This window comes from Nelumbo nucifera, chromosome 8 (genome assembly GCF_055504915.1).
Source record: "Nelumbo nucifera cultivar China Antique chromosome 8, China Antique-T2T, whole genome shotgun sequence".
NCBI classification, from domain to species: Eukaryota; Viridiplantae; Streptophyta; class Magnoliopsida; order Proteales; family Nelumbonaceae; genus Nelumbo; species Nelumbo nucifera.
The window spans coordinates 14,524,823-14,542,217 of record NC_142656.1 but is presented as its reverse complement, the minus strand read 5'-3'; the positions used below and the strand labels follow the sequence as shown (position 1 = coordinate 14,542,217).

The 17,395-nt window shown below is 36.6% G+C and overlaps 1 protein-coding gene across 2 annotated transcripts in view; it reads right to left on the bottom strand.

The window, feature by feature from the left end:
• Positions 1-1,362: 1,362 nt before the first annotated feature.
• EMB3142 (nuclear pore complex protein (DUF3414)) overlaps positions 1,363-17,395 on the bottom strand; it is a 75,546-nt gene continuing 59,513 nt past the window's right edge. Inside the window, exons 26-46 of one of the 2 annotated variants that reach the window (XM_088893198.1) lie at positions 15,403-15,609; positions 14,347-14,436; positions 14,132-14,245; positions 13,818-13,988; positions 13,659-13,714; positions 13,507-13,579; positions 13,187-13,377; positions 12,961-13,090; positions 12,797-12,874; positions 8,342-8,506; positions 7,217-7,387; positions 7,012-7,149; positions 6,472-6,615; positions 6,082-6,152; positions 6,030-6,051; positions 5,836-5,931; positions 5,571-5,708; positions 5,375-5,475; positions 3,284-3,403; positions 3,081-3,192; positions 1,363-1,690 (exon numbers count right to left, since the gene is read on the bottom strand). In XM_088893198.1, coding sequence (XP_088749324.1) covers positions 1,607-1,690; positions 3,081-3,192; positions 3,284-3,403; positions 5,375-5,475; positions 5,571-5,708; positions 5,836-5,931; positions 6,030-6,051; positions 6,082-6,152; positions 6,472-6,615; positions 7,012-7,149; positions 7,217-7,387; positions 8,342-8,506; positions 12,797-12,874; positions 12,961-13,090; positions 13,187-13,377; positions 13,507-13,579; positions 13,659-13,714; positions 13,818-13,988; positions 14,132-14,245; positions 14,347-14,436; positions 15,403-15,609 — 2,472 coding nt within the window. In that variant the 3' untranslated portion in view covers positions 1,363-1,606. Of the gene's footprint in view, positions 1,691-3,080; positions 3,193-3,283; positions 3,404-5,374; positions 5,476-5,570; positions 5,709-5,835; positions 5,932-6,029; positions 6,153-6,471; positions 6,616-7,011; positions 7,150-7,216; positions 7,388-8,341; positions 8,507-12,796; positions 12,875-12,960; positions 13,091-13,186; positions 13,378-13,506; positions 13,580-13,658; positions 13,715-13,817; positions 13,989-14,131; positions 14,246-14,346; positions 14,437-15,402; positions 15,610-17,395 lie in introns of both variants that reach the window. The other variant, XM_010251797.3, reaches the window with a different exon arrangement.

Here is a 17,395-nt window from a genome sequence, read left to right as displayed (position 1 = left end):
GGGCCCCACATGAAGGTCCAACACGATACAGCCCAAAATGTATTGAAATTTCAATACACCCCCTGTAGTTGCCTGATTTGCAGGAAGGAAATATAATTGGAAAAAGAGTCCTGTATGTGGGCCCCACATGGGCCTACTTTTGGCTTTTCTTTTTCATAAATTTTATGATTTTTATGGATTTAGATTTTTTTTTCAATTCTTCTATCATTGTGCCTAGTTGGCATGGCAAAAATTGGGTTCGAGTATGATACCACATCCTACTGGAAAAACTTGTAACAAATCAACCAGCATCATAGAATTGGCAACCAATCAGGCGGCATTTATCAAAATTCACAATAAGGTTTTGATTGATCAAAGCCCTTCAGGTATCATACCTTTCCAGCAATGGGCTTTTAACATCCCCTTATAATCTCTTGTATTGCCATGGTAGGGGATGGCCCTTACAATTGGGCCTGTCTTTAAAGCCAATTAGGTCGGTGAAAGCAGATGTGCCCTGTTTGTAGAAGATCCCAATTCGGTTATCCTGTTGGAGGCATATGCCCCACAGTTGTCTGCTTTCTCAAGTCTTTGTCACCATGTGCAGAGGGTTATGCAAGAAGTGACAAATAATCCACTTTAAAAATCAATAATAATCATCTTAGAACTTAAAAAAAAAATCATTATGTAATTTAAATATTGATCTATGAATTCATGATCATTGGAACCGAAGACCGGATCTGCTAGGCACAAGCACATCCTTGTGAGGACATAGTAGCAAGCATTCAATAAATATTTGGGCAACTGTCTCGGAAATTCACATTGAATCATTTCAACGAGGATAGGCTGAGTATTTGTGGGTAGGTGTCAAATTTCACTGAACGCATAACTGCATACTCACTACTCAATGTGTCCAATTTCGTACTTCTTTGTTGTCATAAATGTTTCTGTGCTTTAATATTCATACAAGTTTAATAATTAAATGAAATATGATTTTAGCCATAAAAAAATGACGCATGTATCATATTAAATCTTCGTAAAATACATCACTTAGTACCAATACACCTCTGCCAATAAACAGGTGTATAGATACTTTGAAGTTTTAACCATGAGTGTGCCTACCTAGTCTAAAGTCTAAACTAAAGCAGTCCCAGGGGAGAAAAAAAGCGGTTCAAAAAATAACAGTTCAAAACTCCATGCATTTTTGTATACACTCCTTAGTTTTCAGGTGCATGATTATGGACCGATGGAGGCTCAGTAGGCGATTTCTCTGGGTGGTTGTAGAAGAGACTAACGTTCAAATCTCCCTGCCATCAGAGTTGTAGGGTTATGGGTGTGGGGGAGGTTACCCCCGCTGTGTAGCCCAATGAAGTGTGAAAAAACAAATAAAAGAAAAAACAGAGGGTTGATGGAATGAATAAAAAGTTATATATTTACATCTTAATTACATTTTCAATAGTTGTACAAAGCACATGATTAAGGATACATACCAAAAATTACATTCAACGCCTATCAAGAAAAATTTCATAAACTTCAACCACTTTATGATCTCAGGTGCAACTCCTGGATAAAACAGTAAAACAATGCTCAAGATAGATGGAGGCCCTGGCTTTGGATAAAGAGATAATAGTCACACAGACAACTTTTGAATCGTAATTTCCTTGAGTGAAGACACTAATCGGTGGAACACCTTCAGGTTATGGCCAGTTTTGTCCTAACAGTAAAATGAAGACAGGTAAGCAAATGTTCAAACACATTTCAAGTAAACAATTTGAGCAGGAAATGAACAGACCGTGGTGAGCTTACCTTTGGAGTTCAGACGCAAACAAACAGCAGCAAAGCATCCGAAAGTGAGATTACCCAATGAACAAACTGGGGTGAGCTTACTTTGCCACTTCTAGTTTGCATCCGAAGTCCAAAGGTAGAAGGTGAATAGTGAAAAAAGAGAATCATAACATAGGCATTTTCATAATCTTATCCCTCATTGTAACATTAGATTAACGGAATTGAACTTAAATGTATATTTATGAAAGTTCATGCCCTAGAGACTACCCCTAAAGTACAAGGTACCTATCTGCAATTTTCCCTATAATATATTTATTGATAGGACAGAATCTCATTCATATCCAACACATGAGAAGTTCCAGCCCGTGATGGACCTTATCTGTAATTCATTTCCTGATTGGAAGTTAACTCTAGTCCACGTTACAAACATCTAGATTACTTCAGATTTACTACTGAAAAGCTGCATGGATTGACTTTGAAACTCACAAGTTGACCAAGCAGGATAAAGTGCCCAACATGTCATGTTTAGCTGGACCAGAGTAGACCAAGCCCTGAACCAAGAAAAACACAGACCAAGATCCTATCCAGAGGGTCTGAGGTACTAGAATCACAACCAACTTGGTTATAACTGGCAAGCCGTTAATCTGGTATTTTGACAATAAACCAGCTAATTTTGTTGCTCTCTTTCAAAATATCTTATATATCCTCTATAGATTAAAATTTAGTATGTTATGATGTACTAATGCCCCCCACACAAAGACATAATAATGTCTCAGTCTTAATCAGGTCAAAACAGGTAAAACCAATCCTGACCCTATTATAATCAGAACTCAATACAGATATATAACTAATCCTATTAATAGTCAAGATTGAAAAAGAAGACCCAAACCCCTTGTAATAGGGTCAGGTTAGGTCAATCACTTCACCAATAATCAAACAAGCCCTTGGGCTTATGGAAGAGATTAGGTGCCTGTTTGGGAGGGCTTTCATGCAGTGGATTCTGGCTTTGCAAGGTGGGCTCCACATGGAAAGCCTAGAAGCTATGTTGGTGAAAAACCTGGAAAGCCCAAGTATGCTAATTCAACTGCAAAATTGACTTTCCAATGAAGTTAATTCTAGTAGCTTCTTCAAAGTGGCTTGGTTAACACAGCTCAATCAAAGCCAAAGCCCTCCCAAACGAGCTCTAGGAAATAAAAAATTCCAATTTTTAGCGAGGCTGCTAATTTGCACAAAGTTTCCAGCATGCCATGATGATACTGAGAACATAAATGGTGAAACAATTGCATAAGAGTAACAATTAAGTCAGTGGTAAATTGTACCTCACTTAGTAACTCAAGTCTCTCTAAAATTGGAAGCAACTTCCCGCACAATAAAGATATGTCTTGTCCAGAATCAGACTTGACACCATGTATGGCTCTTTTAATCGGTCCACTGATTTCATAAATGAGAGAATCATCAAGAGATAACTGATACATGAAATAGTTGCATGCAAATAACATCACCAAGCAGTTAGTAATTCTACCTGTCACGAAAGTGGATGAGGATAATATTAAGCACATGCTCTGCAAGTGGAAGAAGTAGAGTAATAAGCTGATCCCTGTTGCCAGCAACCTGGCACATTTCAACCATTGCAATGTATCTCCTGTATTTGGAAAACCACTGTGAAGATCACATAAAAAAACAAAAACCTAACATTTGAAAATTGCAATGCCTTTCATAGGTTAATGATATGTTTCATGGCTGGCCAAGTACAACACGTCAAGTACATAATAAAGCATAAAATTTTCCTTCTCGTTTAAAATAAAATTTACTTCAAATGAAGGATGCATAGTTGTTAGTTTGAATGCATGTTCTGCAGAATTCCATGAAAAGACTCATTTAATTACACTGGAAACAAAATTGACTAATCATAATTCCAAATTGGATGTCCATTATGCCCAATTATCCAAATCCAATTATCTTGGGCTCAGATGATGTACACGTATTGGACCAAACATGGATTTAGAAAGTAGGATCTATTTTATAATTGGATCAAACTCAGGTATTCTCCTATTTGATTCACTTAACATCCAAGTCTTATTCTCTTTCATATAGACATAATAGCACACACACACACACACGTATATTCTAAGCAATGTTTTAAAATGCAGAGGCGTGACACGAAGCGCTCTACTACCTAGAAGCATGAGGCATGGTTCAGAGCGTAAGAGGCGTAAGCCTCCTGAACGCAAGGAGGTGTAAGCCTCCATAAGAGGGGGGCTGAGGAGGAAGAAGAGGAAGGAGGATCTCATTTTCCTTCCCATCTCTTTCCTTTTCTTTCTTTTCCCCTTTTTTCTTATCTTTCTTTTTCTTTCCCTTCTCTTTCTTTTCCTTTTCTTTCCTTTCCTTTCCTTTCTTTTTTCTTTTTTTTTTGTCTTTTTATATGAGGCGTGCATGAGGTTTACGCCTCTAGTACACCTCATGAAAAAAGCACACGCTCAGAGGTGTCACCGCCTCTGGCATACGCCTCAGGGCATTTTGGGGGTGCCTCCAGGGGCACACCTCCCATACCTTTTAAAACACTGATTCTAAGTATACAAGTCAGAGTCATACTCATACATACTCCCTTTTAGATCGTTGATTAAAAACCAACCCAATTCAAATTCAATCTCACACCCCTAGGTCCAACTTTATTTTGGATCGAATTCAGTGTAGCAATTTTGCTAATCAAATCAAACTTGGATGCCAATGGAGCAGTAAACTGTTAGAGACCATAAATTATTGGTAATAATTTACAGTGAAGCCTTAGGCGGATCAATCAATAAACATAACTAAACTACAGTGAAATATTCTTTACGAATTGACATAATTGGTCTTTATGAATTGATCAATCAAAAAACATAATTGACCTTAGGCAGATCAATCAATAAACATAATTGGTCTATCTAGGCTAAGGTACATATAAATATTCTTTATGAATTGACTCACAAGATTGAAGGGGAGAATAACTATGGAATTGGGTTTCAAAACTCCTCCATCTTTTTCATATGAGGTATTATCATTAACTGATGCCACCATTTGAATTACATGGCTTGGCTAATGCGCAATGTCTAAAACCAATAGGTACATCGGTTCTCAGTAACTTTGTTGTGTCTGTTTTCTTCATCAATAAACTAAAGGGAGAAAAATAAATATTTGAGGAAAACAAGTTAAAAGTGAGTGAATTTAATTTGCAAGTTGACTCATGTACAGTAAGGACCTATTACTAACTGTATCACGAGAGAGCATCTAATCCTTGCGAATCAAGCTTCATGATCTTGATATTATTATTTACAAATTGTTCTCTTCTCGGCATGTACTTTTTCCAATATAAAACTGTTAAGCCATTTTCATGAGATGCCTTATAATTATTGACAGTGGTTTTGGACAATGCAAACTTAAATACTTCCAATTTGAGTATAAGGATAGAAGATACAAGTTGTCTCTTAATGAAAATCAAATCCAAAATTAACAGTTAAATTCAACACAGTAAAACTTAACAGCTCTGATATCAAAATAGAGGAAAAGAAAGACAAATCTGAAAGGAATGAGTAGAACAAAATACGGATGTGAAAATGTCCACAAGATAGCATACCTTTTCTGGATATTGTCAGATGAAGATACACAGTCTTGTTTTACACATATATTAATTATTTCATCAACTTCCTGCCTTGATAGCTCATTAATGTCTTGTATCTAGGAAACCATAAAAAAGTATCTAGTAACCACTGTTCAAACTCTGAGAATAAGGAAAAACACCCCAAAAAGTTCAATCATAGAAGCCATATTACCTTGTTCAGTAGCAAGGATTTTTCCTCGGACGCTCTCTCGAGAGTCATGGTTACAGTATTAAGTAGAGAAGCAAGTAAACTCAATGTGGGCTGCTGCTGCCCAGCAGAAGCATTATAATCACCAGGGGAATCTATAGCCTGCAAACCACAAAGTTATGTTTTGATAAAAAGAAAAGAGATCCACCTTCAAAGCATTAATGATTTTCTAGAAACTTTTAGAGATCACATAGCAACCAGGTCACTACCACAACTCCAGTATACATACCTGCAACCTCAGGGACTTCTTTGTGACCAGAAAATAAAGGTATGAGTTCAGACAAAAGCATAGTCGGAACAAGAACAACTCTGTCTTTCTTTGGTTCTGATCATTGATAATGAACATACAATTGTTCAGTACACTGATTATATGAATCTTAAAATTTTATATATTGTATATCTCATAAGAAATAATTGCATTACCTCGAGAGGTCGTAATGTTTGATGGAAACTAAAGGATTCTACATCCCTAGAAAAAATAATGCACATCATCCCAAAAAGCCCTTGAATGAAACCATATTCATCATTCTCTTCATATGGCCAAACCTACAGGATACCCAAAACATCATTGCATTTTCAAATTAAGATTGGATAAAGCCAACTTACATTGCCAACAACATATAATGTGTTAGACAAATGAGCACAAAACCACTTTTAAGGATTCACACCGAAAATGAAGTTGTCATTGTGCTTGGGTTGCAATGAATAAGCATAAAGCCCACATTGTGCCTTGTATTAAGGCCAACTAACAAACAATATGCCAAGGCAAACATGGAGCCAATTTACCAAAAGGGCAGGCTCTTGATATCTCAATGTTTTTCCTTTTCATTATTAAATCTTGTATACATCAAGTAAAGGCCCTCACCTTGCTTAGAATGCCAACGACAAGGTTAATCTGCTCCAATGCTAACTCATCAGCATCAGAAACATCCCGCCTAAGAACTTGGTCAAAGAGCAATTCATGTCCCTTGACAAAATCAATGACCTCACGAACAATTTTGTTCTTCACCTATTCCACAATCAGTTAACACTAATAATATTTATAACATGAAAACTAAAACAGAATGCACAAACAAGATGAGAACAATGAGAATCCCAAGAATACCAAAGTGCACCCAGAAAAATTTTTGCAAGCTAAACTACTATTCAAATAATGAACATCCACAATTACTGGAAATCATAGCTTGGCATTACTAATTAAATAATTATGCTATTAAATTACAAAAATAGACAGCAGCTACATGCCCAACAGCAACTGGTAGAATAAAGTAGGGAGAAACAGTTCACAAAGAGAATGCCAATATATAAACGAAATAGAATCTACAAAGAGTATCACTTCGCTAAATTCCAATTTATAAAGGAAAAAGACAAGAATTCTGACTAAGAAAAGCTGAGGGTAATTAACCTCAAAAAAGTCAGACGTATCCACCAAGGATGTCAGAGAAGAAACAAGTCTAAGAATTGGCACTACAACCATTCTTTGCATATCAATCTCCATAGGTACATTTCTGCGAACCTTGGCATCAATAGACCTAAAACCTCCCTGATAAAAATGCTTCCATCAGCCTAAGTAAAGTGGAATAAAAAAAAGATGCATACACAAACAGTACCTTCATCTGCAGTCCAGTTATTCTGCATGAAGCAAGCTGTTCTAAAGCACCCATGGAAAATAAAACCTGTGCACCAGCCTTCCCATACTTGTGACTGATCCTCAATAGAAAAGCAAGTTCAGCCTCCAGAGTACACAATCTTTGCAGTGAATCCAGTGAACGCCAACCATCCTAGGAAAGAAGACATTCCCCAGAAAATAAAGAATATTGATGATAGCTTAAGAGGAAGTGTCACAGACAATTTGCAAGTGCTTAACTCTACACAACTAGTCATAGAGATTGCTAGCTGAAGGATATTGAGAAAATACTATGATGCAAAAGAGTTCTAGAGTTGATCTTTATGAAGAATATTTATAAAGAAGTACTTTTTTTGTATTGGTTTGTTCAAGGCATGTAAAATACTTTTCACACCAATCTTCTCCGGCTGGTTGTGTAATGTGCCTCAAGAATGAATTAAGTCAATCATTTATTAGCACATTATGCTTCACTTGGACGGTCTTGTGCTACATTGGACATCTCAAGGTATGCCAGTTGCCCTTTTAAGGGGTTATGGAAAGTAAAGTGATGCATCTTTTGTATGGTGGTCGCTTTACTCTTGATATAAAAGGAAGAGATCCAAGAGTAATCAATGGTCACTCTTAAATACCACAAAACAATTGTTGGTAAAATCTGGTGACATCAGTTTATGAAGGTATATGCTTTCATTTGACACAGCCCCAATGGTATGATTTTCTAAATTTATCACTGCCCTCTTCTCTGAGTTGCTTTTTACAACTACAGGTTCCCACATCATAGCAAAACTAGCAAATGCAGGAAAATGATAACCTCATGATTAGGTAAAACAAGCACTGAAGATATATGAATTTAAGCCTAAGAAAATGATAATGCTCTTTTACATATGGAACTGTAATAAAGTGTAAGTAAACACATGACCTAAAAATCAGTGATGGTTATCATTTGCGCTAACTTTTGATGTGGTTCTAGATGGGACATGATTTGTGTCTTTTACTTGTCAAACCAAATGGAAAAATTGTATTTCTTCCCTTAACAATAAACAGCCCTATCTTTTTACAAACAAAAATAAAAACATTTTAAAAGCAATGAAATCAAAGAAAGAACACCAACTTGAGAGGACAGATTGCTTAAATCTGCAAAGCAGGATCTTAAAAATCCTCTGCTTTGGAGTTGGTTCAAGAAAAACTTTTCTTGATCAATACTAGTAAATGCATCCAAAACATAGATTGCTATTGTCTTTCCTGCTTCGCTACCATGAATTGCATCCTTTGTCACCTGCAGTTAAGGAGAACATGTAGGAGAAACCATAAGAACAAGAAAGATAACAAGACAAAATGACACAAAGCATAATTACTTTACAAAATGTGAAAACCACAATAATATTGGCATACAGTACAATGACAACTTTGGAACCAATAACAATTAAGAAAGCATAAATAAACATTAAACTATTGGCAATCAAGATAGTCAGATGAGTCAAGAATATAGCACACTCCTAAACTGAGAAGGCCCAGCCTGAGATATTCATTCATTACAACGCTCCAACTCAAACTGAGTATAGATAAGTAATCCATGAAACTTCGCTTATGACAATCCTTTAGTAAGGGCATCAGCTCACTGCCTCTCTGAAGGAGTGTATGGATCACAAAGTTCACAAAAGCAATTTTTAAAAGCGCAAGGCACAAAAAAGTGCAAAGGCCATTTTGCACCCACATCGCAGGGCACAAGGCAAGGCATACACCTTTTTGACGCAAGGTGCAAAATTAAAAACATCAAAAAATTGAAAAAATGAAAATAAATTAAGGAAAGATAAAAATAGTATTAATTAGAAAAATAAACTTTAATTTTAAAAATCCTATGCCTATTAGCTCAAATTAAATACATAAACATAACATATAAAACATATTCAAAGTGAGAATGCAAAACTTTCAATGTCTTTATTTCTCTCCCAACTGCATTAATTTAAATAACTAATATGATGTTAAACATTTTCCATTCCTAATTCCATGAGCCGCTTTTGCACCAAGTCCCTTGAAGCAAGCCCAAACAAGGCTATGTCAAGGTCTTAAATTCTTAATCCCAACACAAAAAAATGATTTTATGATTTTAATGCTCTTTTAAAAACATCATTTATTAGGATGAATGAATGAACAAAATCAGCAAATAGGGATCAAGAATTTAAGACGTTCATATGACCTTGTTTGGGGCCTTTGGGCTTGCCTCAAAAGGCTTGACCAGGGTTCGAGGGGCCCCATCCCTGACCTAACCACTAGGCATAAAAGAAGAAGCAAAATGCACAATTTTTGAAAAGGTGCACGCCTGGGCTGAAGAACAAGTTGCAACAGGTGCACATGTAGGTGTGCCAAATGCACATCCTTTCAAAGTGCTGTGCCTAGGAACTAGACAAGGTGCTTACCTTAAAATGCAACTCGCCTGTGTGCCTAGTAGCTTTGTTATCACACTACAACTTAAGAGGACTAGTAATCTTCAGCCCCAAGGCCCCCAACTCAGGGTAAGATGTGAAGCCACAACAACTCAGCCACACCATGGGCCATAGCTCTATATTCAGCTTCCACACTTAATCTAGCTACTAGCTACTGCATTCTGCTTCCTACTTCTCTAGGCAACTAGATTACCATCAACAAATGTACAATAATCAAATGCAGACTTCTTGTACCCTATAGAGCCTACCCAATCCGCATCTGCAAAAGCCTCGATTTCAAGCCTATCATGCTTCTTCAATGGTATTCCCTTCCTTGGACATGTTTCCAAATATCTAAGAATTCTCTCACAATAGGTGCATGCATGAATTGGCTTACAACCATAGTTTTCAAGGCACCAAGTTGATGGATTTTTTTATGTAGAAAACATAGATCCTAGGGCCTATTTTATAATTATAATGTCAAAAAATAAAGAATAAAAAAGTATTTTATAATACAAAGTACAAAACTGCTCGGCGATTAGGCAAAGTGAGCCTCAAAGGGTGCCTTGTTGCCTAGGCGTCGCCTTGACAACTATGCTTACAACATATACTGTGTTATGGGCCCGCGCGTAGGATCTCATCACGATTCGGTCCACGGGGAGAACCTCTTGCTTCCCCTTGCGCCTTCCCTTGTGTGCAGACCCTATTGTGGAAAACCGAATAAGTGATTTGTCCAAGAGACCACCCGAACTCTCCTCACTCTTCTCTTGACTAGAAACTGAATACTTTATTCCCAAATCACAGCTCCTTAAATAGGAGATTACAAGAGGAGACTCCTTACTCCATTCGACTAAGCTAGGACAATCCAACTTTAAATCAAACTCCTACTTCTAACAGACTTCTAACAGAACTCAATTCTTATCTCTAATAGATAAGTAAGAACAGAACTCCTACTTCTAACAGACTTCTAACAGAACTCAGTTCCTATCTCTAATAGACAAGTAAGAATAGAACTAGATAAGTAAGAACAGAACTGGAATAAGTAAACTATTGGCGAGCTGGCAAGAAGAGCTGACGTGGCAAGATAAGCTGCTGTGTGGGCCCCCTTCACTGCTACTGCCGGCGGCGGTAATTCTTTCCACGAATGCATCCACGACATACTGCATAAGTGATGTCTGGTCTATTGAAGGACAAGTAGATTGACTTACCCAGCAACCTTTGATAACCCTCGATTCCCTCCTTATCTGGATAGCGCTCACCATCAAACTCTCGCAAGCCACAATTATGCTCTATGGGATTATCAACCAACCTACTACCCATTGTACCTATTTAATACTTCCATCTTAAAAATCCAAAGAATATTTTCCCTAACATAGATACATGCCCTTATCATATCTTGCCACCTCAATTCCAAGAAAATATTGAGGGGCTAAGCTCCTTAATTTCAAATTTAAAAGCTAAGAGTATCTTTGACCTCTATATCTCCTCTAAATCATTTTTATTACCACAATATCATCAACATATACTATAAGATGTGTTAGCTTATAACCTTGCTTTATTACAAACATTGTGTGGTCAGCAATACTTTGAATATATCCTATATTCTTCCTTGTTCCACAAAGCCATAGAAAGTTTTCTTTAATTTACAGACCTTCCCTTGGAAGCTGTAGCTACAAGGATCCATAAACATCTCATGTAAATTTCCAATTAAGAAAACACTTTTAATGTATAATTGATGTCATTCCCAAGAGAATTAGCTACAAAGGAAAACAAAACCCGTACAGTGTTCAATTTTGCAATAGGAGCAAATGTCTCCTTACAATCATCGCCCTCCATCTACACAAACCCCTTCCAATAAAGCCATCATTTCTTCATTCATTGGCTCCCTCCATTTTGGATTAGTTACAACTTCAGAGCATCTGGAAGGGACAATAACAAAGGAAAGAGAAGAAACAAAGGAGTAATAATTATACTAGGCCCCAATTAATGGGTACCTGAATACTAGGATACCAAACATACCAGGCTCCAATTAATGGGGTCTAACCCATACTTTTTTGACCCAAGCATGATATGGTCAAACTCAGGCTTACAGATTTAACACCCATTTGGAATCATGTCCAACCACAGACCAGGTTAGCAAATACCAGAATTGTGTATCAATAACAGTTCCAAGGGAGGGTTTCCATCCTGAGTTGTAGTTTTAGCAATCTTATGTGAATCTTGAAATTTAAAGGAGGGAGGAGAGTACAGTTCATCCTTAACAGTTATCAATAGAATTGTGTCGATTTCCTTATACCCATTACCCAACTAATTCCAATCATTTGGTGGATCTGGAACCACTTTTATCATACCGGATACAGAACAGACAAGACCCAGACCTGATGCATGTAATAGGGTCTGACCCTGGATATATATATAGACAGTTAGAGTGTTAGACACAGCCTGAAGCCAACCAATTGTTACACCTACCAAATAGTTACTAATTACTCACGCCACTAAAAGATAACTAGAAGTCAAAACAGTAGCTTTTGAGGTCCAATCATGGTCTTTTAGCCTATAACAGAGTATTTCCTCTCACTCTCCTACCACATAGGCCCATGTCAATTGTCACTACAAAGTCCTTTATCACCAACTCTGTTGCACTCTCTTCCACATCAAAAAACTATTCAAGGCTTACAGTTTTTCATTAGTATGAAAGATCCATTTTCTTTTTGATAAATGAGTATGAAAGAGCCAATTATCCAAGTGGTTAGTCCCCACCACCCCCCATCCTGGAATGCACTTTTTATCTTGAACATTTTTTCCTGATAAATGAAGCTTTGTTTCTTGAATATAACTCATCCTATTCCCTAAAGGACATATGATGCCTAGAAGCACCACAGAAATCAAAGACGAAGATGATGCTTTCTGTGCCTAGTGCATAACTACATATGAAACTCATTAATTATAGCAGGATCAATAAATTAGGGGATTCTTTTTATCTTTCACACAATTGCACAACACAGATTTCACAGAAAATTATACGACAAAGATGACAGAAATAGATATAGATCTTTGCCCGTGAATTTCCACTTGCAAATCAGGACTAGTATGATGATAATTACATAAACACCAAATGATCATCAATAAAGGAGGGAACCTACCAAATCCAAGATGGCTTGAGCTTCTTTCCTTAAAATAGAAAAGTTGGCTTGTGCTAGTTCAGCCTGTTCTTTATCAATCTGGGAAAAACATAAAACTACAACTCAGGATGCAAGTACAACATAAAACTACCAACTCAGGATGCAAGGACAAGAAAGCCAGGCACCTTTCGGAGATCAAGATCCTCTTCTCCACCTTGTTCCTCACGCAATAGAAAATGCAATATTGATGCTGGGACATCTGGATCAAGCATATGCCGACAATACTGGAAGAAGCTAAGAAGTAATGCATACTGGCTGAATTTTAGAAAGTTCAAGAAAAATCAGATTCCTCTACAAAATGCAATGAAAAACAAATAAAGAAACAGCATTGCTGACCCAATTACATCATACCGTCTCCTCAGGACTTCTGACGACTCATGCCTCAGAATTGCCATGATAAGCTTAAACAATACCGAATGGCAAGCCCCATTTGACAATTGTTTCATCAAAATAATATCAAGACATGTCACATTATCAGAATTTACACCACCGGGGCACAAGAATCGTTCATCCCGTAATTTGGCCATGCATGTGAGTGCAACCTATTGACATTTCAGTCAATTAAGATAGTTAAATTTAATAATGAAGGCAAACTGCAGATACACTTGTGCAGCAAAAAGAACAAAGACAAAATAAAACAAAATTAAAATAAAAAAACAAGGTGATTATACCTGAGTTAATAGTATTGCCATCTTTAAAGAACAATCTGGAGAAGCTGAAGCAGTCAAAGAGGCATCAAGCACCCTGCTAGCGATAAAGTGAAATGTTTAGAGAACTTCTAGGCAAAGTAGAAGAATACTGTTAGCAATAAACATTGACTCACTCAAACAAAACCTCTGAACGGTTTTCAAGAGAAGACATTCTTCTAGATACAGAAACCTGAAAGCAATCAAGAAAAGAAGACGGTCAATGAACGTGCAAAAAATCACAAGTATGTCAGTGGACTCTTTCAAGGAACACAACAAAGTGGAAAAGCATTCACCTCTACCAACTGTGACCAGCCAGTTAACATATGAAGTTGGGCAACTTGTTCCTCGAGGTTTTTGTTGTATTTCCATCCCCACCTCAAAAGGTTTTGGATTGTCTCTCTTAGATCACTGAGCTCAACTTCACCACCAAAGGAGCCCAACTGTGGATTAACAAAATTGCATTTCTGAAGAGACCAAAAAGTCAGTAAAAAAAGCTGCACCATGAAAATAATTAAAAGGGAAGTATTGCATAATCGAACTAAGAATTCCTATGATTTGATCATCTAGCAGAAAACCAAAACCTTATTATAGTGTACTGATACAGAACCTGCCATAGCTTGTCACGGAATGAAGCAAGATCAATCAAACGATCACCACGCTCTGAATAATAATAGACACCACCCTTTTCGGAAATTGCAGGATTTCTAAGTACATCTTCTACCTTTAAAGTTAAGAGCATTAGCAACATCCAAAGCACAATAATTAAGGTTTCTTCAAGAAATACCCAACAGGGGAGGAGATACCGTCAAAAGCTCATCTTACCTGCAACTCGTATTTCTTTGAAACAAACTGAGAATACTTCATAACAGTATCAGGAGATTTAAACTGGACTACTTCAAGCAACTCTAAAACCTGAAATTTGCAACCAAAACACCTTTGTACTTGCAGAGAAGAAATAACACGGAAAATAGCAAGCCTATCACCAAAACAATGACAATCTAATGCTCTGATGATGAAATACATATCCCCTTCATACAAAACCAAAAATGTAACAACAGATCATGAATTATGGCATCACAGGATACAAAATGAATGGAGGAACACGTCAAATATAATACAGAATAACAAAATTGCTAACACATGATGCATGAAATAGGAGTTATCATAACTATAAGACAGATTCATCCAATAATTGCAAGCAGCTCCTAAATGAAAAGGACTGTTTGGTGTTGGAAATTTCTTCTACAAGAACTCCATGGTTGTTTGGCACAAGCACATGCCCATAATTCAAACAACAGGAAATGAGAATGGCATTAAGTCCTGAGCCAAGGTGGTGAAGATGGAAAGGAAGAATTGTTCAAACCACTTTAACACAGTGGTCTCAACCATGCAATGGGCCACCACTTGTGGGGGCTTCTTTTCCAGATATATGTCATTGTGACTAAATAGAAGAACACATACAGTAATTCCTTTCAGGACATCCAATGTGCTGATATTTGACCTCGCAGACCACCTATACGGGAAATATTTAATATTGGATCCAAATCCTCCAGAAGGCACCTCAGTAACACACCCCGAGAAAAATGTAGTTACCATATTTAGTTTACCCCAACAAATTATTACATATTAATCTTTTATGAATTTATACCTTGACCAGCCTGACTCACAAGCCAACCCAAATGTAACTCGATGTGGGCCATATTCCCCATCAATGATACAGAATATCAAATTAAAACTAGATAAGAAATACACAAATCTAATTTTTGATAAGTTCAGTAAATACATGGATATTTCAACCAAAGTCAAGATAAGCAATGAACTTATAATGCATATACAATATAAATAAAAGCAGTGATTCAGAAGGTTTTCTTAGATTACCTTGCTCCTATTTGTAGCTCCAATTCTAGGATGGTCAGCATTTGCTTCAAATGCAGATGACAGAAATATATCACGATTCAAGCCAAATTCTCTAACATCACATCCAAAAATCTGAGCAAGGATATTTGAACATGCTTCTCGATGTGTTGTTACAGTCAAATCAGCAGCATGCAACTCCAATGCCAAAAGCTTCAAAAGCCATGCTCTCTGGAAAGTATCATTGTTAGAAAGGAGTACATTCAATTACCTTATAAAAAAACTAGCAGGGAGCAATTAGCCACACCTATTTTCACTAAGTAAATATTATATTAAATACCATAGTACAACTTCTTATAGGTTCACATTGCAATTTTTCCATAAAAGTAAATAGCATATTAAATACAAATTATCCATAATGTGTCCCTTGTGTTAAAAGTTTACCCTTCAAGTAAATAGTTTAATAATGCTATTATTTCTAATGTTTCCCGGTTCACTTCCATTTCAAAGCCTTAAGATCCTCCTTTACACTATTTGTAGTGCATAGCTATCCTTCAGCTATAAGCTTTAAAAAGATTAAAATATATTAAGGGGTCTCCCATTTTCTTTCTACAAGGATGACTTAACAAATAAAAAATGAAGTTGTAAATAAGTGACACTTAAGAGATAATTAAAACATATTAGAGGCATCCATGATCCAACCAGAAAACTTAAAAGTGATAACCTTTTAATTCAAAAACAACATGGGTAGGATTGGTACAAACTAGAAATAAAACTCCCAACACTATTTCAACAGTTATTTAATTAAAATAAAGAAGATGAAAACATGTTTCTGAGAGACATAACTAGAAAGTAGCACCCTCATAGCTCACTCTTTAGGGAAGCATCTTTATTTTGGGCACAACTGTAAGGGAGAAAGGTAAATTGAGGAGAGATAAGAAGACTTATCTCTTACTGTCTTTGTTATGTACTTCTACTCATTGTACCTACTCCTATTTGCTCTATTAATAGAAAAGAGACTTCATTGAGAATACGATCAGGACAAAATTGGACTATTTGGGTTATTACTCTAGTATTGGTTGATGACAGTTTGAATTTTTTCCCAATGAACTGATTTGAAAATTTTCAATCCATCAAACACAGCCTTTGTCTTCACAGTGAGCACTTGAACCACGAGGAACAGTCTCTCTAGGGATACATTGATTAGAAGAGGTCTGTCAAAGATTGACTTCAGTACCACACTCACATATTTGGGATTTCATGATGGTGCAAGCCAAGGTCTACCAAAGATTCATGCAAGCATAAATCTTTGACCTGTCTAAAAGAAACCAGGCCCTGAAGATCCTCCTATTTTCCATCACGTGATCAATTTGGAGAAACTCAGATTTGCAAGAACGAAAGCAGCACACATAATGATTTTTGCAGAAAGAATTTTGGAATGGAGTACCAATTTAATGCTTGTCTTAACATTCCAATGGAACCCATGGAAGCTAATCATCAGTTCTCCGTTCTTGTAACTCTCTCTTTCTCTTACTTGTCTTGTAAAATAATAATCAGGAAAAAATAGAAATTGATGATCAAGACAGTAGAGAAGAATACAAGGAATATAGGATGAATGGGCAGCAATCTAATGGGGGGGAGCCATTGTGAGACCCCACTACTTTTTATATCAACTGCTGAAACTGATAAACAAAATTACAAGAATGCCCCTAGTTAGGCAGTAGCATGAAAAAGACTAAAAAAAAGAAAAATGAGGCCCATACCCCAAAAACAAAATGTATGAATAAAGCCCAACAGAAACATGAATAAATAAAGAAAGAAACAACAGGAAATCAGCAATGGCAAGGCCTATCAACCACCCTCACAACCTTGTTTTCTTTTCTTTTCTTTTTTTTTTCTGATAGATAACCTTGTTTTCTCTTTTCCAAAATTGTGCATGGGCTATGCTTGGACATGTTCCATATAATGGAACTCCATTGGAAAAATAAAATAAAAAAAATAGTGTCCCTACCACCTA